This window comes from Lynx rufus, unplaced genomic scaffold, assembly GCF_022079265.1.
Source record: "Lynx rufus isolate CCGP_SWC_20201006 ecotype Redwood Valley unplaced genomic scaffold, mLynRuf1.p SCAF_11, whole genome shotgun sequence".
Lineage (NCBI taxonomy): Eukaryota > Metazoa > Chordata > Mammalia > Carnivora > Felidae > Lynx > Lynx rufus.
The window spans coordinates 42922888-42948073 of record NW_025814825.1 but is presented as its reverse complement, the minus strand read 5'-3'; the positions used below and the strand labels follow the sequence as shown (position 1 = coordinate 42948073).

Below are 25186 nucleotides of genomic sequence, written 5' to 3'. Positions count from 1 at the left end.
GTTTTAAGCCAATAAACTTGTGGTCATTTTCTACAGCGGTAATAGGAAACAAATAGAGATTTTCAAAATGCACTACTGAAGCTCAAGTACAGAGCTAATAATTATTACCATTCCAAGGTTATTATAAGGGTCATTTGCCACTCCACTCCCACCTGCAATATCTCCCGGAATCCCCACAACAGCCTGAGCAGTAGGCTCTTTACTTGTCCCCATTCCACAGACAAGAACATTGTGGCACCCAGAGGTTAAATTACCTGCCCGAGGTTCCTGGCTGGTACATGGCAGGGTTGAGACTTGAACCCAGGCCATTGGATAGGTTGCTTCTTAACCACCCTGTAACATGGTTTCTTGACTGTTCAGCAAAAGAAACAGTGAGTGAATGGGCAGGGCGTTGAAGTGGACGTGAGTGGGCAAGAGTGAGGGCAGATGGTATTCCAAGAGGGGGACAGCACAAGTCAAGGGGTGATGGCTAAGGAATTGCCCCCCCCCCCGCCTTGTGTCCCCGCTGTGGTCTCTGACACAGTTCTGGCCTCACCTGGTGCTCAAGAGGCCACCTCTACCTTCTCCCTAGAGAGCACCTGCTCTGCCCCACCCTCTTTTCGAGGCTGAGAGATTCCTAATCTTCTTCCCACCCCACTGGATCAACTGACTGATAACTTCGGTACATGACACCGGGGCAAAGTGACCTCCTTCACCCATTTTATTCCACCCCCCCACCCCAAAGCTCTTTAATGATGACCTTTTCAAATGTTTGACAAATACACCCATGAAAGCCCTGACCCAAGGGGGAGTGATAAATTCCAAACTAATGTCTAATATTTAATATTTGCTTTCAATAACTGTAAACAAAATTCTGGTGACAACGAGAATAATAGATTTCGAATCCAATCAAACTGTTTCATGTCAAGTATTTTAAACTAATGTGCAAGTTAGAACTTGCAAAGAATGGATACAGCATGGCATGGAGTAAAAAAGAGGTTCAAGCTGGTAGCCAGCTTGGGTGCCACTAAAAGGGCACATCAGCTACAAACAGGGAGCCGTGCCCACAGTAGAAAACAGAGATTCAAGGCAGCCCTTCCAGGCTCCTGGGCTCCTACACCGCACCCCCCCCCCCAGCCTCACCCCTCTACACCCGGGGCTGTGTTTTAGGCTCTGCCGGCAGCTCAGAACCCTTGTCTACCACGCACATTGATGCTGCAGCCGATGTCTGGGGACAGACACCTCCTTGGCTGTATCTCCCTCATCCTGCTCTGCACCTGTGGGTGCACCTCTGGAGGGCCCCCTAAAAGGTCCTGCAGGTGCCACCAGCCTAGATGCTCCAGCTTGAGGACTGAGGGGAACAATATCCTTCCCTACCTGTATCCTACTTGTGATACCTAGCATTTCCATCCAGACTAGTAGAACAGGAGAACCTGATACGGCCGGAGGAAAAAGGCAAAAATAATACTCCCCTGTCCTCTCCTTCACACCCAACTCCCACCTAGTCTGAATTCAACTCCTCCACCTACAAGCTTGGTAACCTTTAGCGAGTAACTTCACCTAAGCCTTAGTCCTCAGTTCTGTAAAATAGGGACAGTGGTACCTTTCCCATAGGATTGTGGGAGCATTACACAAGGTGATGCATGTGGAGTGCTGGCATGTGGCCAGACACGGAGGAAGCCCCAGGCAGTGCCAGTTCTTGACAGTCATGCAGAGACACACAGACACAGAGACCTCTCCTATGGTCACTTGCACACATGCAGATGCACAGAGGCCCAAAGCCACAGGGAGCTCGCACATGGGCACACACAGGGACACACAGATCCGGGAGACCCATGGAGCCACTCCATCCAGGCCCTTGCTCTGCCTCAGCCCCATTTGGTTGGAGCTGGACCAGACCTGTTTTTCTGGGAGAACTGGCAGCATCAAAGGGAGCCCTTTCAGCTCTGTCCCACTTTGATATGCTGATGGAGGGGCCCTGGCCTGGCTCCCCACATACTCAGACTTCCATGCCACAGCGCTCCAGGCATAAAACCCCACAGCCCCACCCCTTTAATTTTTGATCTGGGGGAGTAGAGGCAGGAGGTGCAGCTGGGAAAGGATTTCTCATCCACAGTCCATAAACACACGGGCACACTCACAGCGACACAAGCAGACTGGACATAAAAGCACCTGTTTTATGCTCACAGGCATAGCGCCCTGCCTAGCAGGGAGGGGACCCAGCAACCTTGCAGATCCAAATCCTCTGACTCCAGATTCAAGGCTTTTTGCACTGTGAGAGGCTGCATTAGCCCTATCTCCACTGTCACCACCACCACTGTCACCATCATCACCATTACCATAGCCACCATCAGCACCAACAGCATAACCGCCACAACCATCATGCCCACCGCCATCCCCACCACCGTCACCATCATCCCACCGCCATCGCCACCATCCCCACCACCATCCACCATCACTGCCATCATTACCTTATCATACATACCATCACTGTCTGAACCGACCAAGGAGCCCTCTCGAACCCTGATACAGCACAGAGGAAAGACCCAACGGGAAGGGCGGAAGGAGGGCGACACGCTTCCCAGGAGCCCAGGGGAAAAGGTCAAGAAGCTGAGGCCCTGCCACAGCCCTGCATTCTCCCAAACTCCAACCTTATTGGAGACGGTATCTTCCCAGCCTGCGTCTGAGCCTCCTTCCCCTCGCTCCTCCCACACCCACAGAGAACTGGTCTCCGTCAGGTGTGGCCCTCTTGGTTTCCCAGTGCCGGAGGCAGCTGTGGAGAGAGAAGCCCAGGAGGGGCAGGAAGGGAGGGAGGGGCAGAGCCCTGGCTGCACGCACAGGATTGGATGGCTTGTGCCCTCTCAGCCAGCCCCTGACTAGAAGGTTTCTCAAAGAGACGGTGACCTCGGCCGCTGCCCTGAGCTCTGCCCGTCTCTGCCATGAGGCGGGCACCTCCTGGGCAGAGTGGGCCACGGGGGCCATCCTGAAGCAGCGGTGAGGCGGGAGGAGGCCGTCAGGCCCCGTGAAGAGGGGGGGGGGCGCCATGGACAAGTTCCGGATGATTTTCCAGTTCCTGCAGTCCAACCAGGAGTCCTTCATGAACGGCATCTGCGGCATCATGGCACTGGCCAGCGCCCAGATGTACTCTGCCTTCGATTTCAACTGCCCCTGCTTGCCCGGCTACAACGCAGCCTACAGCGCGGGCATCCTGCTGGCGCCCCCGCTGGTGCTCTTCCTGCTCGGCCTGGTCATGAACAACAACGTGTCCATGCTGGCGGAAGAGTGGAAGCGTCCCCCGGGCCGCCGGGCCAAAGACCCTGCCGTGCTGCGCTACATGTTCTGCTCCATGGCCCAGCGGGCCCTCATCGCTCCCGTCGTCTGGGTGGCCGTCACACTGTTGGATGGCAAGTGCTTCCTCTGTGCCTTCTGCACTGCCGTGCCCGTGACCGTGCTGGGCAACGGCAGCCTGGCGCCCGGCCTGTCCCCACCCGAGCTCGCCCGCCTGCTAGCCCGGGTGCCCTGCCCCGACATCTATGACGGCGACTGGCTGCTGGCCCGCGAGGTGGCCGTGCGTTACCTGCGCTGCATCTCCCAGGTGAGGGGGTGCCACGGCCTTGGCATGGGTCTCCCCTCACAGCCTGGGGTCCCTCTGGCAAGGCCCAATCCCTCACTTCTTGAAACGGGGCTTTCTCAGGGTACAGTCGTGTTTCTCAATGTATTGGAGCTCCCCAGACTGGGCTGGGTCTCCCCCTCAGACGGAGCTCTTTGGGACAGGGGCATATTTTCCCAACTGAGGCCAGGACTTCTGAAGACAGAGCTGTGTGTCTTCCCTGGATCAGCGCCACCTGGGAAAAGTGATGTGGCTACCTCAGCCCAGAGGCCCGTCCTGTCTCGAGACCCCTAGAGTGGACCCAACAGCTCAGGCAGCCCCACCTTCTCCATCCTGAGCGCCGGCTTAGAAGCCTGGTGTATTTGCATCCTTTTCTTCTTCCAGGCCGGGGCGGTGGTGAGGCAGATGGGTGGCTGGGCCATTTGGGTACATTTCCCTGGCAAATGCCCCCAGTAGGTGCCTCTCTGCTCAGGGAGTGGGATCCGAGGGTCCTGGGTCCCCTGGAAGGGAGGGTTTGGGTGAGGGGATGTACTGTTGGGATGCATCCTAAAGGTAGGGGTGGAGGGCCCACTGATGGGCCAGAGCTTGGTCCTCCCCAGCCCCACTCCCTCATCCTCTGCCCCCCGGATGTCCCCCACCTAAGTCCCCAGGCCTCCCCTGCAGTCGCTGCAGCACGGGGAGGAAGCGGCAGCAGGCCCTGGCAGCAGATGGACCAGGGGCTGTCAGGGGAGGGGCAGGGGGCCGGGCCTGCCCTGCCAGGGCTAGAGAAACACTCTGCTCTGGCAAGTCCAGACCCCTGGCCCCCCATCTCCGGCCCTCCCGTGGAGCCCGTGTCACCACCACATGGATGTCGCACTCTGAGTGTACGAGCTCTGCTTCCCTCCCAAACCACTCCCTCCCTTGTGGACACTTGTGCCATCGTGCCAGGCCTCAGGGCCTGGGGCAACTGTCCCTCCACCCGACCTTTAAACCACTGCATCATAAACTAAAAGGTCCCCCAGGGGACATGCTGCCTGGCCTATAGACATGTTTCATCTGGCCTTCCAAGTGAATTCAAAATTCAATTTTGGAATTGGTCAACCTCCTCTGAAAACCAGAAATTTGCCCATAAAATTCAGATTTCTGGCTTTACTTAAAACATGAAGATATCTTGGGGGCGCCTGGGTGGCTCAGTCGGTTGAGTGACCGACTTTGGCTCAGGTCACGATCTCATGGTTTGTGAGTTCGAGCCCCGCATCGGGCTCTGTGCTGACAGCTCAGAGCCTGGAGCCTGCTGCGGATTCTGTGTCTTCCTCTCTCTCTCTCTGCCCCTCCCCCACTCATGCTCTGTCTCTCTCTCTCTCTCTCTCTCTCTCTGTCAAAAATAAATAAACATTAAAAAAAATTAAAAAAAAAAAAAACACATGAAGATCTCCAGCCCCACGGGGTGCACATTTCCTCTTGGAGCAGCACAGGGGATGCCTGCTCCCCCAGACCAAGCACGTGTTTTGCAGCTCCCCAGCCCGTGTGTGCTCTGCCACAACACCAGCTCCAATTACAGACACTTACCTCGCATCCTGATCCGGCCAGACACTTCTCTGTGCAGCTGGGGGCTGATCCAGAAGCCCAGGTTAGGAGAGCGTCCTGCCCCGGGCCTGACTGAACTATCAGCAGAGCGGATCTGGCACCCAACCATCTAGGGCTCTCCAGCACAGAGTCTGAGCAACTGTCTTATTTGTCTCTGTGACCCTTGAGGGCCCAACTCAGAGCCCACACAGAGAAGCCTCGTGTAGTGCTAGCTACTGAAAGGCAGACAATGCCAGGAGCCAGAGGACAGGTACCAGACTCAGAGGACGAAGGGTCACTCTGGCCCTGGGAGGTGAACGAGGACATAATAATAGTGGCTAACAGTTCCTGAGCGCTAAGCACGTACCAGGCTGTGTGCCGTGTATTATTACATTTAGTCCTCGCAGAAACTCTATGAGATATGTACCGTCAACAACCCCATTTTATATGTGGGGAAACTGAGGCACAGAGAAGCCAGACACCTTGCTCCTGGTCAACTGGTAAGGACTGGAGACAGGGTCCAAAGCCAGGCAGCCTAATTCCAAGGTGTGCCCAGCTAACTCCTGTGCACTGAGTGCCAGGCCCACATGTCGGGCATTTTACTCACATGATCCCATTTCCGTGCCCATTTGATGGAAAAGGAAATGGAGGTCAAGAGTTAAGATCGTTTGCCCCATCAGTCCTCTTTTCCCTAAAGGCCCTTACATACAGAGTGCTTTGGGGGGGTTTAGCCAGGCTTGGGATGCTGGAGAGCAATGCCAGCCGACTCCCTCCTCTCTCCCCTGCAGGCACTGGGCTGGTCCTTCGTGCTGCTGACCACACTGCTGGCATTCGTGGTGCGCTCTGTGCGGCCCTGCTTCACACAGGCCGCCTTCCTCAAAAGCAAGTACTGGTCCCACTATATCGACATCGAGCGCAAGCTCTTCGACGAGACGTGCACGGAACACGCCAAGGCCTTCGCCAAGGTCTGCATCCAGCAGTTCTTCGAGGCCATGAACCACGACCTGGAATTGGGTCACGCCCACGGGGCACTGGCCACGGCCCCCGCCGGCTCGGCTGCCCCAGCGCCCCCCGAGGGTGCTGAGGAGGAGAGGGAGAAGCTCCGTGGCATCACGGATCAAGGCGCCGTGAACAGGCTGCTCACGAGCTGGCACAAATGCAAGCCGCCCCTGAGGCTGGGCCAGGAGCAGCCGCCGGTGGGCAACGGCTGGGCGGGGGGCGGGCCCCGGCCTCCACGCAAGGAGGTGGCCGCCTACTTCAGCAGAGTGTGAGCTGTGGCCAAGCGGAGAGGCGAGAGAGGGGGTCTGAGCCCATGGCCTCTCAGACCCCCAAACCAGATGGGAAGATGAAGTCTGCAGGTTCTGGGCGGTAGGCCCCCGGAGCAGACCCACATGCCCGGGCATTTACCTGCCACTGAGGCAGGAAATTTGGAGCTGGACGGGGACCTTAGTCCTCCAGCTGTGACACAGCAATATGAGTCAGAAGGGCTCAGAACTGGCTCGTGGGGGGGGGGGGCAAACTCCCACCTGACCAGCCCCTCCCAAGCCACTTCACCCCTGCTTCGCTATCTCCTCTCAGGTTCTACAGCCATCCTTGCTCTGGATTGCTACCGTCTCTGCTCCCTTATGCGCAAGTCTCAGGGAGTGGGGGGGGAGGGGGACGTCCAGTCATCTCACAAAGCAGGAATCCTGATTTGGGTCAGTATCCTGAACGAGGCTGAGAGTGGGCCGTGAGGACATGGCCCACAGCCTCACCCGAGGTCACACACCTGCAGTGCTAGGTGATGACACAAGATGCCAGAAGTTCTGTCTACTTAGGGGAAGCCAGAGTGCGTGGTCACCACAGAGGCCACCCAACAACTTGAGTATATTTATTTAGTGCTGAGCACAAGTCTTCCTGCCTTAGCCATTTGAGCTGCTGTAACAAAATACCACAGACTGAGTAGCTTATAAAGAACAGAAATTTACTTCTCACACTTCTGGAGGCTGGAAGTCCAACATCACGGCACCGGCACGGTCACGTTCTGATGGAGGCCATCTTCTTTGTTCAAAGCCGGCACCTTCTCAAGGGAGCTCTCTGGAGCCTCTGGTCAAGGCACTAATCCCATTCATGAGGCTCTGCCCTCATGACTTAAGCACCTCCCAGAGGCCCCTCCCCCTAGTACCATCACCCTAGGGGGTTAAGATGGAACACATGAATGGAGGGGGGAGGCACATTCAGACCATACCACCCTCCCTTGGAGGGGTCCTTGGAGACCACCTGAACACCTCCTTCACATCCAGGTCTTGCGGAAAATCAGACCTCCCCTGAGCTCAGGCATTTAGAAAAAAAGCTGAATGTTTTCCCATTTTCTCAGAAACCCCACTCCCTGGGAAGGGGTCTCTAGAGTGCTAAGAGGCTCTGCCCTGAGACGGGGAGGAGGGTGGAGGAGTGGAAGGGGAGCTGCCTGCAGTGGAAACAGCTCAGGCTCCAGAGCCAGAGAAAACTGGGTCACATGCTGACTCTGCCAGTTACAAACTGTGTCCCTCGGGCCAACTGCTTCCTGTTCTGTGCCTCAGTTTCCTCATCTGTATAATGGGGCACCTACCTGATGGGGTTGTTATAATCATGAAACAGGTGAAGGGTGTAAAGCACAGAATAGGTACTCAGTATGCAGTGGCTCATGTGTTTGTAGACTTCTGAACCTGACAGCTTATCCGACCCTGGACAGAACGGGGAGGGCGACATAAGGAACTGGAGACACCTTGTCGAGGAGGGAATTGAGGGCCAGGAAGATGTGAGTCCCACTCATCTAGGAATTCATTTTGATCTTGATCCCTACAACATCACTTTAATAACTTCCCTTCTTCCCAACTACTCTTCCCTCCATTCCCACTTCTAAGACTCAGCCTGAGCTCCTTTCATTATTTGGGAGGAGGACACGCCCAGCGTATCAGGAGGTACAAACGCCAAGGAAAGAGCAAGGTTTTGGGTCAGGCAGATTGGGGTTCAAGAACTAGAGCTGTAGGTCCTCACTAAATCCCTCCAAACTTCAGTGTGTCTATGTGAAAAACAGATCTTAAAAAGACCTGCTTTTCAGAATTATGGTGAGGATAAAGGAGGATAACTTTTGAGGAAGAATCTGGAATGGTGTTTGGCACCTGGTAGGATCTGAATAATAACCACTGGTCCTTTCCGTTCATTTCTGCACAGGGACAAGCACAACTCAGGGAGGCCAGTGTGGCACTCGGCAGTCCCACCGTCACAGAACCACAAACGTTGCAGAGATGACACAGGGGGGAGTTTGAGGGAGGTCTTTCCCTTAATCATAGGGCTCATCTAGCCTGTCCTTGGACAGGGCTCTCCCCTTTAGAATTCTTGACCCGTGACTTTCCAGCCTCAGCTTGCACACTCCCACAGATGGGGAGCTCATGACCGCTTTCTGGGACAGGCTGGGCAGCTCTGATGGTTACAAAGGAGTTCTTGCAGCAACTCGCCTTCTTGTAATTTCTACCCACCATCCGGTGGTCTGTGCACAGGGCCTCAGAGAATCACGGTGCCAGCCCTCCTGAGATGTGAAGCAGTGCCAGGGGAGTTAGCTGAAGTATGGACAGAAGACCCAGTGGTGGGGAGGAGGACCGACAGGTGCAGGGCGGCTCTGAGGGAGAGGAGCCAGAATAAGGTAGGGAGGCTGTGGCCTGTGCATCCTGCTAGCGGTCAGCATCAATCTGGTGGCGCCTCTCCTCCAACCCTCCTGGGGCCTCCGTGGCAGCTCCTGTCCAGTGGGGGTCAAGCACAGACAGCACTCCTGACACTGGCAGGGAGGACAGGCCCAGGCAGGATCTCCCGGAGGGCCCCCTTGCCTGGCCCCTGAACTGGTCCCCCTGGTGTGCAGCTGGCTCAGGAGGGCAGGCGCGGGCCAGGCGCTGCTAAACAGGCAGCCCAACTTCCTCTCCTCTTGCACCGCCCTCACCACCCGCCCTCCCCTGCCTGGCGCCTGAAGGCGGCTGTTTTTCCACTCACTGCTACTGCCCGAGTTCCATCCTGCTGTTTCCTTCTCTTCCTGGAGTTAAAACTTCTTAGAAAACAGCGCCAGGCCGGCCCAGGCCCTGCTGGTCTCCAGCTCCCTGCTCCGGTGCAGAAGAAAGCACAAGACAGCCCGAAAGCACTTCGGGTCAGGGCCGCCCTGCAGGCCCACGCTCCGTGGAGGCTGAAGCCACTGGTTGTCGCCTGCAACTGGCCCCAGGTAAGAGGAAGGGCCCTTCTCTGGGGTGTGCCAGGTGACGGGGAGGATGGGGAGGATGGGCGGGCTGCTCAAGGCCACCCGGAGGGATTGTCCTGGGAAGAAAGGCCCCTCCGAGGCTCCTCACTCTGGACCCCGCCAGTTGTGCCCCTCCCAGCCTGTCCCACTTTCTGTCCTGACTGCTGTTGTCAGAGGTCCCACCCAGGCCTAGATGTGACCCCTTCCTGGCCTGCGAGACATGGCCGGTAGTCTCAGCCGATGGCCTGGTTTCTTCTCTGTTCACTACCCCAAGGATTCAGGTATCCTGTACCCCATTTTGGGCAGCTTCTGAACCCATGAAGGCTCATTAGGAAACTTGAAGCCAAGAGGGGAAGAGCAAGAGGGAGAGGAGCCTGCCTTTAACCCATTCATCCCTGGCAACATTATAAACTTTTTCCCAGAGAGTGCAACCGGAGGCCCTGGGCTGAGTGGGAGGGAGTCAGGTCCCTCCTCCTGCTCCTGGCTCCCCACGTGGTCACTGCCGGGGGCCCATCTGGCAACCTGGGCAGAGACCAGGAAGGGTGGCGGGTACAGAGGAGGTAGAGAAGGAAATATGGGCAGGTCTCCCCCGCTTTGTTTGCTGCCCACTCCATCCCACCACTCCCAGGCTTCTTCTGGCTGTGGGCTTTTTTTCATCCCCTAGATGGGGAGGACATAGGGCCACACCCTGGAATGTCTGCTTGTGTGGGTGGAGCCTAGGAAGGGAGTCGGGACAGAACATGGCTGGAGCCTCAGCCACTTCCTGGCAGGCTGCCAGTACCACATGGCGGAGCAGGCTGGGTATGGGCTGGTGGGGATGGTCAAGCCTTAGCCCATCAAGGCTGCCTGTCCCTGGCAGGCTGGGCAGCCCCCCGGGAGGCTGCTTAGAAAGGGAGGGGTGATGGGTGGGGAATGGAAGGTTCACCAGGGCTCTCTGATGGATGAGCACAGAGCAAGGTCAGGAGGCCAAGAAAACAGAGGACTGACTTAGCTAGACCCACCCCTGTCCACTTCCCAAGCCTCCTTACATCAGGCTCGAAAGTCCTGCCCAGGCACCTCCATACTTTAATGGCCTCGAGCAAGGCACTCACTCCTCTTTAGACCTTAGTTTCCTGATATTTGCAGGAAGGAGAAACATGCCAGCTGCCTCACCTCTGGGAGCCACCCTAAAGAGTTGACAGGGTGAGGTAGGGGGTTTCTGACTCAGAACAGTTATTAGGCATCACTTTTCCCCCTTTCTTTTCCCCCCAGCACCACTAAGGAGAGAGCAAGGGCCAGAATGATTTGGCCTCTTTTCACAGATGAGGACACCAAGACCCAAAGAAAAGTCATGAAGTACGTTGAAAGCCAGGATCTCCTAAACCAGTCCAGATGCTGAGGTCTCCAAAATGAAAAGTTCTCATGAATTCTAGGAACGCTACACCAGGCTTACCACTGACCGAGTCCCCTTCCTCCACCCCACCCCACCCCACCCCACCTCACTGAGTCAGGCCCAAGTCCTTTACCAGGTCACCAACTCAGCTGTTATACCCATGGGCTACAGGCCTTGAGGACAAAACCCTCCAAGTAGTCCTAGGTCCCTTAACACATCAGAACTACTTGGAACCCCATATTCCCCAGGGCCACAAGGCCATTCTTAATCCCTCCTTCAAGGGAAGCTTGTGGGAGTAACAAGAACCTGAGTGCCTGAGGCAGACAGACCTGAGCATGAATCTCATCTCTGCCACTTACTTACATGTGACCTTGGCAAGCCCCTCCCCCTCAGGAAGCCTCCACCCTCTCTGCATACACTGGGGATATGACAACACAGTGAGATCCTGACCATGGGCAATGAGGGATGGAAAGCACCTGGCACCTAGCAGGGGCTCAGTGAGCAGTGGCTGCCACCACCCTGTCCACCAGGCCCTGGGGCTCCCCAAGTCTCCTTCCCATCTCACCAGCCTGGCCACACAAGATCCCCTCAAACCCTTTCAGTTTTCAGAGGCACACATTTATCAGTCACTTACTGTCCCACAGGGAGCGCTCGGCCAGCCACTAGAGGGGCTAAGATGACAAGACCTTGCCCTGCCTTCAGATGCCTACCAGCCTGCACGCCTTCTTAGTCCCACCAGGAACCATCGACCCCAGGCTCCGCCTGCACCTCCCCTTGCAGTTGGTCCCCCGGCCGACTCATCACCATGGCAGCCCTGATTGCAGAGAACTTCCGCTTCCTATCGCTCTTCTTCAAGAGCAAGGACGTGATGATTTTCAATGGGCTGGTGGCACTGGGCACAGTGGGCAGCCAGGAGCTGTTCTCTGTGGTGGCTTTCCACTGCCCTTGCTCACCTGCCCGGAACTACCTATATGGGCTGACAGCCATCGGTGTGCCCGCCCTAGCACTCTTCCTCATCGGTGTCATCCTCAACAACCACACCTGGAACCTAGTTACCGAGTGCCAGTACCGGAGGACCAAGAACTGCTCGGCCGCCCCCAACTTCCTCCTCCTAAGCTCCATCCTGGGCCGTGCGGCCGTGGCCCCGGTGACCTGGTCTGTCATCTCCCTGCTGCGCGGTGAGGCCTACGTCTGTGCTCTCAGCGAGTTTGTGGACCCCTCCTCACTCACAGCCGGGGAAAAGGGATTCCCACCAGACCATGCCACAGAAATCCTGGCCAGGTTCCCTTGTGGGGAGGGCCCTGCCAACCTGTCAGGCTTCCGGGAGGAGGTCACCCGCAGGCTCAAGTACGAGTCCCAGGTAAGGCTGTGCAGAGGGAAGTTGTTCCTCTTTCTTCCCTAGGCGACGGCTGGTGGGGAGGTGCTGGGATGGTCCAGTCTTAAAGGCAGAGTTGTCCTCAGGGGCTGAGGTCTCCAGGAAAGCACTAGATTGTCAGCATCAGGTGTCTGAGCCGGGTAACCTTTGAGTTAGGACTTGGTGAAGCAACTTTTAAACATTAAAGGAATGTTCTGGCTTAGACTAAGCCTCGATCCCAGTCACAGATTAAACCTCTACTTCGGGGCGCCTGGGTGGCTCAGTTGGTTAAGCGGCCAACTTCGGCTCAGGTCATGATCTCGCGGTCCGTGAGTTCGAGCCCCTCGTCGGGCTCTGTGCTGACAGCTCAGAGCCTGGAGCCTGTTTCAGATTCTGTGTCTCCCTCTCCCTGACCCTCCCCTGTTCATGCTCTGTCTCTGTCTCAAAATTAAATAAACGTTAAAAAAAAAAATTAAAAAAAAACAAAAAAAAAAACCCACCTCTACTTCACCCAGATTGAGCACGAACCCTTGCAAGCTTATGAAACGGTTGCTGTCAGCTAGGAGGTGACACGTTCCTATTCTGGGAAGGACCCCGGCCCAGCACGAAGTCAGCCTTCAAGTGCTGCTGTCATAGGGGAGTCCCCCGAGCCAGGAAGGGGTGTTGACTCAGGATGCAGTGGCTGCTGCCCTGATCCTAGCCTTAGCCGTGGCTCAATTCTGAAGGAGCAGAGGTCAGCCTGGGGAGAGAGGCCAAGGGCAGAGACAGGGGCAGAAAACACAGCTAGGAGTATTAACTCAGAGCAGCAAGGGATGAGGGACACAAGGAGAGCACAGGATTTTCTAAACAAACAAATAAAACACAACAGAGAAGTGAGTTCAAGGGAGTGAGGACAAAGAAGTGGAATCACAGCCATAAGGGCCGGTTTCCCTTCTACAAGTAGAATCTGCCCTCAGGGGGGTTGTGGCTGAGGTTTGGTTCGGCCCAGCCCAGCCCAGCCCAGCCGGAGCCCTCTGACCAGCTCCTCCCACTTCCTCCTGGGGCGGGTGAGGGTCTAGGCAGCTCCTTGCCCCTCCTCAACCGTGCCCCTTCTCTGGCCAGCTCTTCGGGTGGCTGCTTATCGGCATGGTGGCCATCCTGGTGTTCCTGACCAAGTGCCTCAAGCATTACTGCTCACCACTCAGTTACCGCCAGGAGGCCTACTGGGCGCAGTACCGCGCCAACGAGGACCAGCTCTTCCAGCGCACGGCCGAGGTGCACTCGCGGGTGCTGGCCGCCAACAACGTGCGCCGCTTCTTCGGCTTTGTGGCGCTTGACAAGGACGACGAGGAGCTGGTGGCCAGGTTCCCCGTGGAAGGCACCCAGCCTCGGCCACAGTGGAACGCCATCACGGGCGTCTATCTGTACCGTGAGAACCAGGGCCTCCCGCTCTACAGCCGCCTGCACAAGTGGGCCCAGGGTCTGGCGGGCAACGGCACGGCACCAGAAACCGTGGAGATGGCCCTGGTCGCCTCCTGAGGGACCGGTTCCCGCACTCTTTGCCAGTGACGGTGCCTGGACTCAAACGGAACTCCACCGCCTGCTCACAGCATCAGAAGGGGATGATTTTTTTTTAACTTCTTGGGGAAACAGGTCAGAAGCAAGGAACACAAAGCACCCTGGGGTGTGGAGAGCTAGTAGACAACGTGGTCTGCTCCGACAGCAAGGCTCTCAGACCTGAAGAAACGCCCTGTCCTGCTGCCACCAAACACTTGGTCAACCGCTTTGGGGAAAAGGCCCTTTCCCAGAACCGAGCCTTAATTAACTATGATGTGGACAACTGCTTACCGGTGGGACTCCCAAGCTGGGAAGCCCCGGCCAGCAGAGCCAGGTGAGCGTGATATCCTTGTGCAGGATATCGTGCACTTACCGTATGTGTGATTGCACGCGGATACCTGGCTCAGCAGTGCTCAGCCAGGAAGCTGCCCTCCAATGTAAGCCTCTGGCTTTATTTTATATACTTAAAATTTTTGATAAAGTTGTTCCTAGTATAAACGAGTAGCTTGGTGTCTGCATTATTGGATGGGCTATGCCACAGCAGGCTGGTGGTCATGGAGACAGGCCCAAATCCCATCCCCTTGGGATTGGCGGGGGGGATAGAGAGACTCTGAGCAAAATTAAAATGGATGGAAGGGAGGGCAGGGGTGCAGGGAAAGCCAAATGTTCCCACATGTGGGAAGGCCCTACGGCTGATGATGTCTTGATAGTTAGATTCAGTTATCTGATTTGATCTGGGGAACAGATGAAGCCTGGCCTGTCTCAGATGGAAGATCACCTTAAATTCCATGAGTCAAAAGACCCAACACTCACTCAGGAGGGTAGACTAGCTCCTATAACTTAGTGCTAATGACCAAAAACCAGAATAGCCCCAGCTCTGCCTCTCCCCACCACCCACACATGCCTACCCTTGTCTGATCGCCTCCACCATCTCTAAAACCTTTGATGCTCTCCTTGTCCCTGTCCTGTTTGCCAGCATTCAACCCAGTTACTTCCCATAGGAAAGCTCTCCAGTTCTCAGCACATTTAGAGCGCTGCCAAAGAAAACGTTTAATCCCCTTAAGACCAGCCAGAAAAGAACTGGCCTCAACAACTGAGTCTGTGCTGGCTTCCAAGAATTCTGGAACATACAGGATTATTACCAAAGGAGGTGGAGACCACCTTTCTGGGAAATTTACAAGGGCCCCAGGGAGGCGTGGGTGTGGTGGACCCAACATGTCCCCTCTCCCTCAGGTCTCAAGGAAAATCATCCAGCCAATCAATGCCCTCCATCCAAGGATCTCTCCCCATCGGGGCTATAGGGAGACACAGAAAAACTGTGGTCTCCCCAACTCACACAGCACAGCAATCTAGGTCCTCACCGAGCCTCCTAACTACCTGGCCCCACCACTATTCCAAGTAGGACTTTTTGACCCCATTTCACAAATGAGGCACCTAACTTAGGAGAGTCTGGATAATCTGGGCCTCCCAGGTGGTTCATGTCAATCCCTGTGGCTTTCCTCTCAGGTACCCGGGTTCCCCAACTGTCCTTTCTGGGGTCTGCCTTCATCCTCCTGTCCCAGCCTGAGTCCACAAAAGGGCACAAGTGCTAGCTGAGCACAGGCTGCGGGACTCAGCCTACGGGAGGAGGCCCACTCCCTGGATCTTGCTGACCCCCTCTAGTTGGACCAAGAGCCTGCTGGGGCCAGAGTGAGATCCTGACTACCAGGTCATCAGAAGTTAGCCCCTCCATTCTTGTCCCCAGCAAACTCCCAGGAAGCAGAGCGCCTCAGCTTTTCTAGGGGTCCAAGAGTCTGCTGCCTACAACCACTGAGCAGCCTCAGAAAAGGGTACAAATGAAGTAAACTAGTACTTAAAATAAAACAAGCAAAAAGGCAGTCTAAGAAAGCTCAAGTTCTTTTCCATCCTGACAGGATTACCCTAAAAGGTGCTGCAGAAAAAGCAACACTTAAATAAGAGTCCTCAGACAACACAGCTTTTCAGCCACCCACGCGCCTGAGATTCGCCAGGGCTGGCCCCCTGCCGACAGTGGTCATCTGAGGCCCGCGGGCCACTAGTCCTCCAACACGGAGCTCTTGGCTTCCACGTATTCCAGGGCCTTCGCCTTCACGGCCTGCACGTCCTTCTCAGTGCCGTGTTGTTTCTCATAGTCCAGGTAGCGCTTGAAGAAGAATTTCATTCGCTTGGGAGCCAGGCTGAGATGAATGACCCGCTCAAAGATGTCCCTGTGAGGAAGAGCAAGGCAGCATTTGCCTGTTGGTCCCCGGCCACTCGACTGCTGGCTAGCTGTCACCCACTCGCCCTCTGGCCCTGGAGCCAGGCTGTCTGTTTTCCAGCACTCTCACATCTGTCTTTACATTCATTACCATTTTAAAGTCCTAAGGTGTCCATGGGAAGATAGACTGCCACCCTCTTTCTAGATCAAACACCCACAGGCTTGGGCAAGGCACTAGTTCTTTCTGACCTCAATCCATCCATCCCTAATCCTCTCTGCCTTGTGGAGACACAGGCGACAACAGCAAGCCCATGAACTTTCTCTATCACCAGAAGCAGGTACAATGAATTACGCAGGAAACCCAAATTTCCTGACTCCCACACCAGGACCAGCCTACCACCCACCCCAGGTTCCAGATACAGAAAAAGAGGTTGCAAAGTGAATGCCACAGGACCTGGTATGTCATGTCAAAGATGTTCTTCAGAGAGTGTAAGAGAACCGGGGATCCTGGAAGCTGACTGTGGGGCTAAAACTTATCCACTTGGCCAACGTCCCCCAATCCCCACAGTTAAATCAGCCCCGATCTGTCTTCCCCTCTCACCGGACTTCCTTCTGGCTGCCATGCTTAATGGTCATGTCGATGTAAACCGACCAGACATCAGTGCGCTTTGGGTAGGTGCTCAGTGTGTTCTCAAAAATGGCTTTGGCCCGTTCCACATCCCCTAGCTGGAACTCCAGCTGGGCAAACTTGGCAATCACATCCACATCTGCAGGGAGAGGACAGCTCAGATACACAAAGCGGACAGACCCCTCAACACAGCACAATGTGCTACATGTCAGACACCGTCTGACCCCTGACTCCCTGCTCCCAGGTTCCAAGATGACAGTTGGGACAGTGGGGCAGTTTAGGGCCAAATACACAGACGGGTACTGATCTATGACTTCCACTGGAGAGTCTCTCTGGGCCCAGTAGGGAGAGGGGGCAGGGGCAACAAAGTTAGCACTAATTTTTTTTTGTTCCTTCATCTTTGAAGTTTAGCATCTGAAATGCAACACATGGTTACGTCCATGAGCATGTAATCAATAGAAAAATAGTTATATGCCCTCCACTAGGCTTTCCCAACACCACACCCCCCTCAGAGAAAACCCCCAATCCCTACGTCCAGATATCAGAGAACCTAATGTGATCCGGAATCAGGCTGGAAGGTGGGGCGAACACTCACGCTCTTTATTGGGCAGACACTCAAGGGCTCGCTGCATCACACGGTGACTGGCCCCAGCCTGGCCCCTCCGCAGAAGAAAGGCACCATATTTGATCCAGACAGATTTCTCCTGCCTGAATCGCTTCAGCATCCGGTTGTAGAGCTCACCAGCTTCCTGTGGGAAAGAAAAGGTAAGCTACAGAGTGTGATACAACAGAGACAGGCAGCAGCTATGCTCATGACGGGCTAGACGTAGCCTCAAACTCCAGTCACTGTGCAGGCCCAATTCTAGGTGCCTGAGGGAAGCAGAGAGGCTCACAGAACACATGAAGGAGCCTTACAGGTGGGGAGTCTCCCTATCAATCCTGTGCTGCATGGAAGTCCAAACAGGAGAAGAGAGAAGGTGAGAACAACATGGGGGCACACGAGAGACAGAAAAGGGACACTCTGCCGAGCTGCTGCCTCGTGGCTGTAAACCCAAGGGATATACACCAGGGGTCAGCTGTCCCTTCACTTCCTTCCGCTGCCGGCTGCAGTCCTAAAGTGGAAGGGGGAGGAAATGACTCCGCCCACTTAGAAGCCAAACAAGTTAGGGCCGAGATGACACATAGCAAGCCTGTGGCAGGGCTGTATCCAGAATGGGGGAATTCATCCCTGTGACTTCCCTGCTGCCTCTGTGACTCCTAGGAGTTAGTTTCTGAGCAGCTAAGGACCCTCCGGCAGCGGGCCACCCAGATCAGACTCCTACCTGGAATTTCTCTGACTTGGTGTAGATGTCAGCCAGATGGAGAAAGACCTTGAGAGGCTCATTGTACTGCACAGCCCGCTCAAAGACCTTGGTCAGTGACTCCGGAGAGCCGTACATGTTCTCTAGATTCAGCAGAGCCACCCATACATTCAGCTTCTCCTGCTCCTCTCTGGAGAGAAAGTCAGCACATGAGCTCCATCACCTCAGCCCAAGAAAGCCCCCACTACTGCCCAGGGATGCAGACTGGAACTATTTCTTCGTTCCCTGGCTCTATCCACATCCTCAGTTTCCAGCCCCTAGTGAGAACCCTGAGAAGCCCAGTCCCCACTGCAGCTCACACAGAAGCAGAACACCAGCCCCTGACTGTGGGGGTTCCCCTGGCATCTGCCTCCATTCCTAGAAAGGAAGCCCACTAAATCTTAAACTGGCTAGATGTTTGGGCAGGAAGGAGCAGAATCTTCTGGTCTCTCTCTCCAAACTAAGAGAATAAAGCAAAGGATCACCATCCCTCCTCTTAGCGGTCAGAAAACTCACTCTACCCTGTGCCTGGAAATGGCCACCGAGAGTGTCCGCACCCAGGTACGTGGAGTTATTTCCCCTGTTCTACTTCTGCTCCAAGTTAGGCCCTTTATTTCAGTGTAGGGACTCCTGTAAACCCTTAGCCACTTCAGTGAAGGAGACTATAAAATATTAATGAGCAGATCTGTTTCACAGATGGCGCAGCAATGAGACAAGCCTGGGAACCCATGGGTGCGGGTGGCGGCCACCCAAACTGCTGTCGGCCTGCCGAAGAGGAAATGACCCACAGGCGGCAAGCTCTGCAGCCAGCGGAGACACAGCCCTCCCTTTCAAGAGCCACCCCCCCACCAAAGCAGAAGGACAAGGCCGAGACCTGAAGGAAATGGTCTTGAGAGCCCTCTCAGCCACGGCCCGGGCCTTCTCGATCTCTGTGGCCTGCAGGTGGAAGGCCATGTACTGCAGCCACAGGATGGAGCTGTTGGGGGAGCTCAGCAAGAGTCGGTCAAAATCATCTGCGGACTCTGGCTGTCGTCCGGGATCCATCAGTGCCTCCTCAATGCGGGACAGCTCTTTCTCTGCCTTCTGCTTCTCCAACATCCTTTCCTTCTTGCTCCTCTTCTGCTACAGAAGGCACAAAAGTTAGTGAGTAATCTGCTCCTCAGACCCTTGCAGAGGTCTGTAGTTGAAGCCAAGAGTTGGCAGGGCAGTCAGTGAGCTCTGTAAATACTCCCCAGCCTGAGATTGCCCTGCCCTGCCAGGGGGGACACCCAGGCCAGGAGAGAGCAAAGAGAGACTAGCACCAAGGGGTCCCCTGCAAAATACGACACCGTGGACTGTTGTGGCTTGTCGTCCTCCTCACTGTCTGAGCTCTCTCCTCGAGGTGGTAAGGCCGGGGTCAGAGAGTCTAGCCCCACGTCCCAAATGAAACCGGAGGACAGCTGTAGCCGGGGCACTTCTGCTGGCCTGGTTGGCTTCCCCTGAAGGAGCACAAGAGGTGTGTGAGGAAAGCACTCAGCTCGGGCTGCACCCTGTTCCGACCCCATCCCACCTGGAGGAGCAGGGGCTCCCACCAGGCCCAGAGACCCTTGCTCCCTCCCAGGGCCAGGCTAGGCCCGCTCCACTGGAGAAACCACAGTAGGGATGTGAAAGCTTTTCTTGTAAATACATTTATTTAGGCAATGAGCTTTTAAGACATATGTATGCAAAAAAACAAAAAACAAGAAAACAAACAATCCACCACCACCAGCAGCATACATATGCATACATATATACACATCTGTGTATAAAGTGCCATACACGTGTAAGGAGATAGTAGAGCCAAGACAGAGAGATGAGAAGCATTCCGGGGTGTAGGGATGTTAGTACCTACAGTCTGGGCAGCCCTTCCTCAGTCCTAATGGTACTGTCCCCATCTTTCAGAAGGGGATGCAGGTTCAGGAAAGGTTAAGCTTCCCCTTTATCTGCCCATCCCACTAATTTAATTCAGCTCCACTCAATAAATACTGATGAGAATTTCTTTTATGCAGCCCACTCCTTGGATAAAGCAGTGGCCCCACCTGGTCATATTTTACAAGAAGTGAGAGGACAGCGTGGGCCGGAAACTGCCCAGCTCGGAGGCAGGAGACCAAGGGCTTCCCTCCCCAGGGCCGCCTCCTCTCTCCATCAATGCTGACCCTCACCTTGGGCAGCACACTCCTCTCTTCCACCTCCTCTTCCCCTTCCCGATAATACACTTCAACACCACTGTCGTCTTCCTCTGACGGAGCAGCTTTCTTCTGCTTCTTCTTCACTCCTTCCTGAGATGACAAGAGGGAAAGATGGCGAGTCACCCTTCCCACCCAGGGGAACCCGCTGGCGGCCTGGGGCAATGCCCCCTCCTCTGCCCCTGCTGGCACCATCCAGCGCCCGGCTCCAAACTCACACTGCTCTCGGTCTAAGAGAAGGCCACGTGGCGTCTGGCTGGCTCTGAAATGCTCTCCTGTGCCCGTGAGGGAGGCCATCCTCCCTGAGGGACGTACCTGTTCACTTGCAGGCTCCCGGCGCGGCCGCTTGCCCTGCTTCTTGGCCTGCGGTTTCTGGGACTCGCTCTTCTCCTTGCCAAGCGGCTGCACTGCCTCCTGCCCTTCCTCATTCTTCTTCCCTTTCCTTTTCTGATTCTTCTTCTTCTGCTCTTCTTCTCCTTTGTGCTCTTGCTCCCCTGCCTCCATTTTCCTCTCCTCTTGCTTTAGAAGTGGCAGTCCTAGGGAGGCGGGAAACACGTCCGGCTTCCCAGTGTCACCGGGGAGGAATGAAAGCTCTACCAGGTTCTTCTGGCGGTTCAGGCTACAACAAGGAGGGAGGACAATGAGGACAACAGAGGACAGCGGGCTCGGCAAACAGCCCAGGCCTTTCTCTCCAGATCAGTCCAGTTTTCCAGGCCCTGTCCTACCTACTTGCAATCCGTTCAGTATTCTTTGGAATGACCTGTGCATTTTACCATGCTGAATAGTAAAATACAGGGGGCAGCTCTGATGTCCCCTTACTCTGTCCCCAACAAGTGCCGATGCAGAGAAAAGTCTCCACGTCAACTTCTAGGAGCTGAGGCTGGGGCGGAAGTAGAAGGCTCCAAACAATGGGATTTTGTTCAGCTGAACATTGCACCAACACTACCTAAGCCGTTAAGTCTAGTTTACCTCTTGAATCTCCTCCCAGGGCTCCTCGGAAAAGAGGGCGTATGGGGGTGGGGAAGACACCTACCTCAGGACCTTGGCTGTAAGCAGCTTCCCTTCCGGGAGGTATCTGTTATAAAGGGCTTTCTTGGACGGGCTGTACTGGGAGACATGTGGGTATTGGGCCAAACCCACAACAGAGGGGCCGAGGCTGACAGGAGAGAGACAAGAGTTGTGTGGTCACAGGGGTGCCTGGGTGGCTCAGTCAGTTAAGCATCCGGCTCTTGATTTCGGCTCAGGTCATGATCTCACAGTTTGTGAGATCATGGCCTGCACTGGGCTCTGTGCTGACAAGCATGGAGCCTGCTTGGGATTCTGTCTCCCTGTCTCTCTGCCCCTCCCTGCTCACACACTCTCTCTCAAATATAAATGAGCATTTTAAAAACATTAAAAATAAATTTAAAAAGAAAAAAAAGAGTCCTGTGGTCATAAATACAAGAGAGTCCCAGCCTAGCCTAGTGCCTCCACTTTCCTAGGGACCCCCAAGTTGTGACAAGGATTTATGACACACACAAGTTCCTGGCATTCACAAGGATAAAAAGAGCTCTGTAAACTAGAAAAAACTATCAGGCATAAATGAAGATGGGACCGAAGGGCATTTTCCATCCCACACCAGAGCACCACAATGCATCTATCACGAATGGCCAGAGGAGATGAAAATGGGGAAATCGTAGCAGAGAACGCTGTGCTATCTGCTGGTTGTGAACGTCATGTGATTTCACTGAACAGTTACAAATCACCATCAAACACCAAACCAAAGAAAAACCAAATGAACTGAAAACTGAAATTGGACATGCCATGCTCTTTGGTGTCCAAAACACCAGTAAGAATAATTCAAAACGCTTTTAAAAGTATAAAACATCTCAGAATTTACAAACTGGTGGGAACTCATTGACTCCCCTTCCTTCATATTGTCTCCAGAGGAGGTGACCAAGGACCACCACAGACCACGGACCAGCACAGGCCAGGGAGGGCGTCGCATTTGGCCCACGCCCCCACGCTCCACCTCACTCACCCAAAGAGCACACCGTGCGGCTGGACAGACTTCACATAGCCCCTCAGGAGCTGCCCTTCCTGAATATCCTGGATGGAGTTAATCTCAGCATCAGTTATTTTGCTCTTCGTCTCCGGGTTTGTCCTAAGAATGAAAGGCTTATTATGTACACATACCTCAACCCTCCCTTTCCCATCCACTCCCAACTCACTTGTGATAATGAAACTCTACATCCAAGAATATAACTCTGGACCTGACTGTAGGATATGACAACCTCAGAGCCCAGCCCCACTCTCTCCTGAAGGCCTGTCAGCCTTGGCCTCTAAAACATCCATTTCTAACCATGGAACGAGCGGACTTCAGGCCAATCCACTTCATGACATGCCACTAACTACGGAACCCTGGGAATCAGATCATCTTCCCTTTCCAGGGCCACTGTGTGGCCACCTTGAATAACACATTCAGATGTCTGAACCTTCCTCTGGGCAGCAAGAGTCTGAGCAGACACGTTCTTGTGGCAATGTGAATGGCCACAGCTTTTCTGGATAAAGATGGGGCAAGGTAGAGAGTGCACAAGCAGAGAAGAAAGGGGGGAAGCACAAAGTTCTGTGCAGCCTTTCCTCAGTGCCCTCCTTGTCTCCACCACAGACACTCACCTAGACGATCGCAGCGACAGAGTCAATACATGGTCTGTAGCAGACAGGACGTAACACCTGGAATGAGAGCAAAAAGAGATGTTGACTTCTCAGCATCCCAGGAAACAGCAGAGGGACTCAGCCTCCTCTCCACAAGGCTGACCAACAAGCAAGAGTGAGGGGACATGACACCTGGGCTCTGTTCTTCATTCTGTCAAGAATGTGCTGAGGGACTCTGCACAAGTCACCTCCCTGAGCCTCAGTTTACTAGTCAATCACTACCTACTCTTCTTACTCAACAAAGGTGCTAGGAGTAGAAAATGAGAAGGGGCATGGAGCCCTCGGGAAGAGACACAGAGCCATGTGGTGGGTATTCAGGAGGTGTCAGCAGCCTGACACTGGGTCCTGGCAGTGTGCAATCTCAGCCACTAACCACCGGAAACCATGACCAGTGACGACCTAGGTGTTAGGGCAGGATCACGGCAGCAGATCAGAGGATAACAGATCAATGAGTCCTAAGCAGGGGAGGCTTCCAGGAGGGAAAGCAGAGTTTACTCTTTGGTTAAGGTTTCCAAACTTCGTTCATTGAAAACAGCACTTAGCAACCCAAAGTTGCAGTTTCAAAATATAGAATCTTAGCAGTAGAAAGGATCTCAGCAACAGTCCAAAGGTTTCCCATGACACACACCTGCCTCCTAGCCCACAGCATCCTCATTCCCAAAGCAGGCAGGACCTTGAGGAATCATCTACATTTAGGCAATTAATTTATTATCCACATGGGACAGATAAATCACAACTGAATGTGACTCACAGGTTTGGCTACAATAAAATATATTAAAATTAAATAATTTGCTAAAAGTCACATCTGCATTTTTTAAAAATGTTTATTTATTTGAGGGGGTGCAGAGAAAGAGGGAGACACAGAATCCAAAGCAGGCTCCAGGCTCTGAGCTGTCAGCACAGAGCCCGACGTGGGACTCAAACCCATGAACGGTGAGATCGTGACCTGAGCTGAAGTCGGACACTTAACCAACTGAACCACCCAGGCACTGCCACACCTGCATTTGTAAGCCCAAGAGGCAAAGCAGAGATCACCCTGGATTTCTCATTCCTTTTCTTTTCCTAGGCACTGGCTATCTCTGTGCTGTTTAGCTCAGATAAGTGGTTGTGAATTTATTATGCAGGTGCTAGTGGCTGGCACACCTGAGGTGGGAAAGAGCATTATGACTCTCCAGCCCGTCTCCTCAAGGCCTCTGCTCCACTGTTAGTCAACTTGGAGTCTCAGAAGTCTGTACTATGTCAGGCCGAAGTCCGCCTCTTCAATGCTAATTTATTCGCCCTATCAAATGACTTTAAAACTCTGAACCAGGCTCATTTTAGTGCACAAAAAATACCCCACAAAGCAGCTCCCAACTGCAAAAGGTTACTATCTTTCTGCAGAGAACACCTATAGATCAATTTTTTTCTCATTAAAAAGATGAATGCTTCAATAGGAAAACAAGCAAGCCACTTGGACAAGCAAAGAAAGCCAACCAAGAGGGAAAATGACAGTAGGAGAACTGCACACCAAAATGAGAGATCAATTTTTGCCTAGTCAATGGCTGAGACTAAATATCAAGAATAGCCAGTTTTGACAGGAATGTAAGAAATAGTCATATTTATTGTTAACAGGAATGTCAATGAGCACAGTCTTTTCAGAGAGCATTTTGGCAAAATGTATAACATTGTTTGGCCCATTAATTTTACTTTTGGGAATTTACTTCACAGATATACTTGTGTTCGTGTCCAAACATATGCACGAAGATACTCACTTCAACATTACATCCATCAACAGAGGTTTAGATAATGACGAAAGAAAGAAAGAAAGAAAGAAAGGCCAAGAAATGTTAAAAATAAGGTAAAAGAACAAAGTAAATTTAGATATACTAGCACAGGAAAAGAAAAAAGTCCATGATAAACTGCTATGAGAGAACAAGCAAGTTGCAGACTATATATCAAATGAAATTCTATTATTACATAGAAGAAAATTATACCTACAAAGTCCTGAAGAATAGAGACCAAGGTGTATAATGGTGAAAAGTGGTGGAAAAAGGGGAGCATCAGAACTTTTCTTCTTTGGGGCACCTCGGTTGAGCGTCTGACTTTGGCTCAGGTCATGATCTCACATTTCATGAGTTCGAGCCCCACATCAGGCTCTCCGCTGTCAGCACAGGGCCTGCTTCGATCCTCTGTCCCTCTCACTCTGTTCCTGCCCCATTTGCACTCTCTCAAAACAAAACTTGTCTTTTTTTTCATACTATTTTTTCTGGTACAAAATCACCTATCACATCTATACTTTCTTTTTTTTTTTTTTTAAAGAGAGAAAGCAAGTGAGTGGGCAAACTGGGGAGAGGGGCAGTGGGGGGGGGGGGTGGCAGAGTGAGAGAGGGAGAGAGAGAGAGAGAGAGGAAGAATCTTAAGTAGCCTCTGCACTGGGCTCGGAGCCCGACACAGCCCCTGAGCCAAAATCAAGAGTTCAGACAGTTAACC

The 25186-nt window shown here is 53.8% G+C and overlaps 3 protein-coding genes across 5 annotated transcripts in view; 2 read left to right on the top strand and 1 right to left on the bottom strand.

The window, feature by feature from the left end:
• Positions 1 to 3022: 3022 nt before the first annotated feature.
• On the top strand, positions 3023 to 6405 carry CALHM1 (calcium homeostasis modulator 1). The gene is made up of 2 exons (XM_047072794.1): positions 3023 to 3574; positions 5923 to 6405. Exons 1-2 carry the CDS (start codon positions 3023 to 3025, stop codon positions 6403 to 6405), a joined length of 1035 nt encoding a protein of 344 aa, XP_046928750.1.
• A 2710-nt stretch (positions 6406 to 9115) lies between these two features.
• On the top strand, positions 9116 to 14137 carry CALHM2 (calcium homeostasis modulator family member 2). Of its 2 annotated transcripts, XM_047073408.1 has the most exons (4): positions 9116 to 9359; positions 10626 to 10709; positions 11391 to 12106; positions 13202 to 14137. In XM_047073408.1, exons 3-4 carry the CDS (start codon positions 11552 to 11554, stop codon positions 13616 to 13618), a joined length of 972 nt encoding a protein of 323 aa, XP_046929364.1. In that variant the 5' UTR covers positions 9116 to 9359; positions 10626 to 10709; positions 11391 to 11551; the 3' UTR covers positions 13619 to 14137. The 2 variants fall into 2 exon arrangements, with proteins under 2 accessions (XP_046929364.1, XP_046929363.1); XM_047073407.1 differs by lacking the exon at positions 10626 to 10709.
• Positions 14138 to 15516: 1379 nt separating this feature from the next.
• PDCD11 (programmed cell death 11) overlaps positions 15517 to 25186 on the bottom strand; it is a 43069-nt gene continuing 33399 nt past the window's right edge. Inside the window, exons 26-36 of one of the 2 annotated variants that reach the window (XM_047073404.1) lie at positions 22679 to 22735; positions 22044 to 22166; positions 21057 to 21179; positions 20339 to 20642; positions 20000 to 20116; positions 19148 to 19297; positions 18694 to 18941; positions 17802 to 17970; positions 17075 to 17228; positions 16453 to 16618; positions 15517 to 15861 (exon numbers count right to left, since the gene is read on the bottom strand). In XM_047073404.1, the coding sequence (XP_046929360.1) occupies positions 15690 to 15861; positions 16453 to 16618; positions 17075 to 17228; positions 17802 to 17970; positions 18694 to 18941; positions 19148 to 19297; positions 20000 to 20116; positions 20339 to 20642; positions 21057 to 21179; positions 22044 to 22166; positions 22679 to 22735 (1783 nt within the window). In that variant the 3' untranslated portion in view covers positions 15517 to 15689. The remainder of the gene's footprint in view (positions 15862 to 16452; positions 16619 to 17074; positions 17229 to 17801; positions 17971 to 18693; positions 18942 to 19147; positions 19298 to 19999; positions 20117 to 20338; positions 20643 to 21056; positions 21180 to 22043; positions 22167 to 22678; positions 22736 to 25186) is intronic. The other variant, XM_047073406.1, reaches the window with a different exon arrangement.

Bases quoted from the DNA above. Each gene is read 5' to 3' on its own strand.
- CALHM1 (XM_047072794.1), top strand. From the start codon at position 3,023: ATGGACAAGTTCCGGATGATTTTCCAGTTCCTGCAGTCCAACCAGGAG. The intron at 3,575-5,922 runs GTGAGGGGGTGC...TCTCCCCTGCAG, and splicing joins ACCTGCGCTGCATCTCCCAG to GCACTGGGCTGGTCCTTCGT.
- CALHM2 (XM_047073407.1), top strand. From the start codon at position 11,552: ATGGCAGCCCTGATTGCAGAGAACTTCCGCTTCCTATCGCTCTTCTTC. The intron at 12,107-13,201 runs GTAAGGCTGTGC...TTCTCTGGCCAG, and splicing joins GGCTCAAGTACGAGTCCCAG to CTCTTCGGGTGGCTGCTTAT.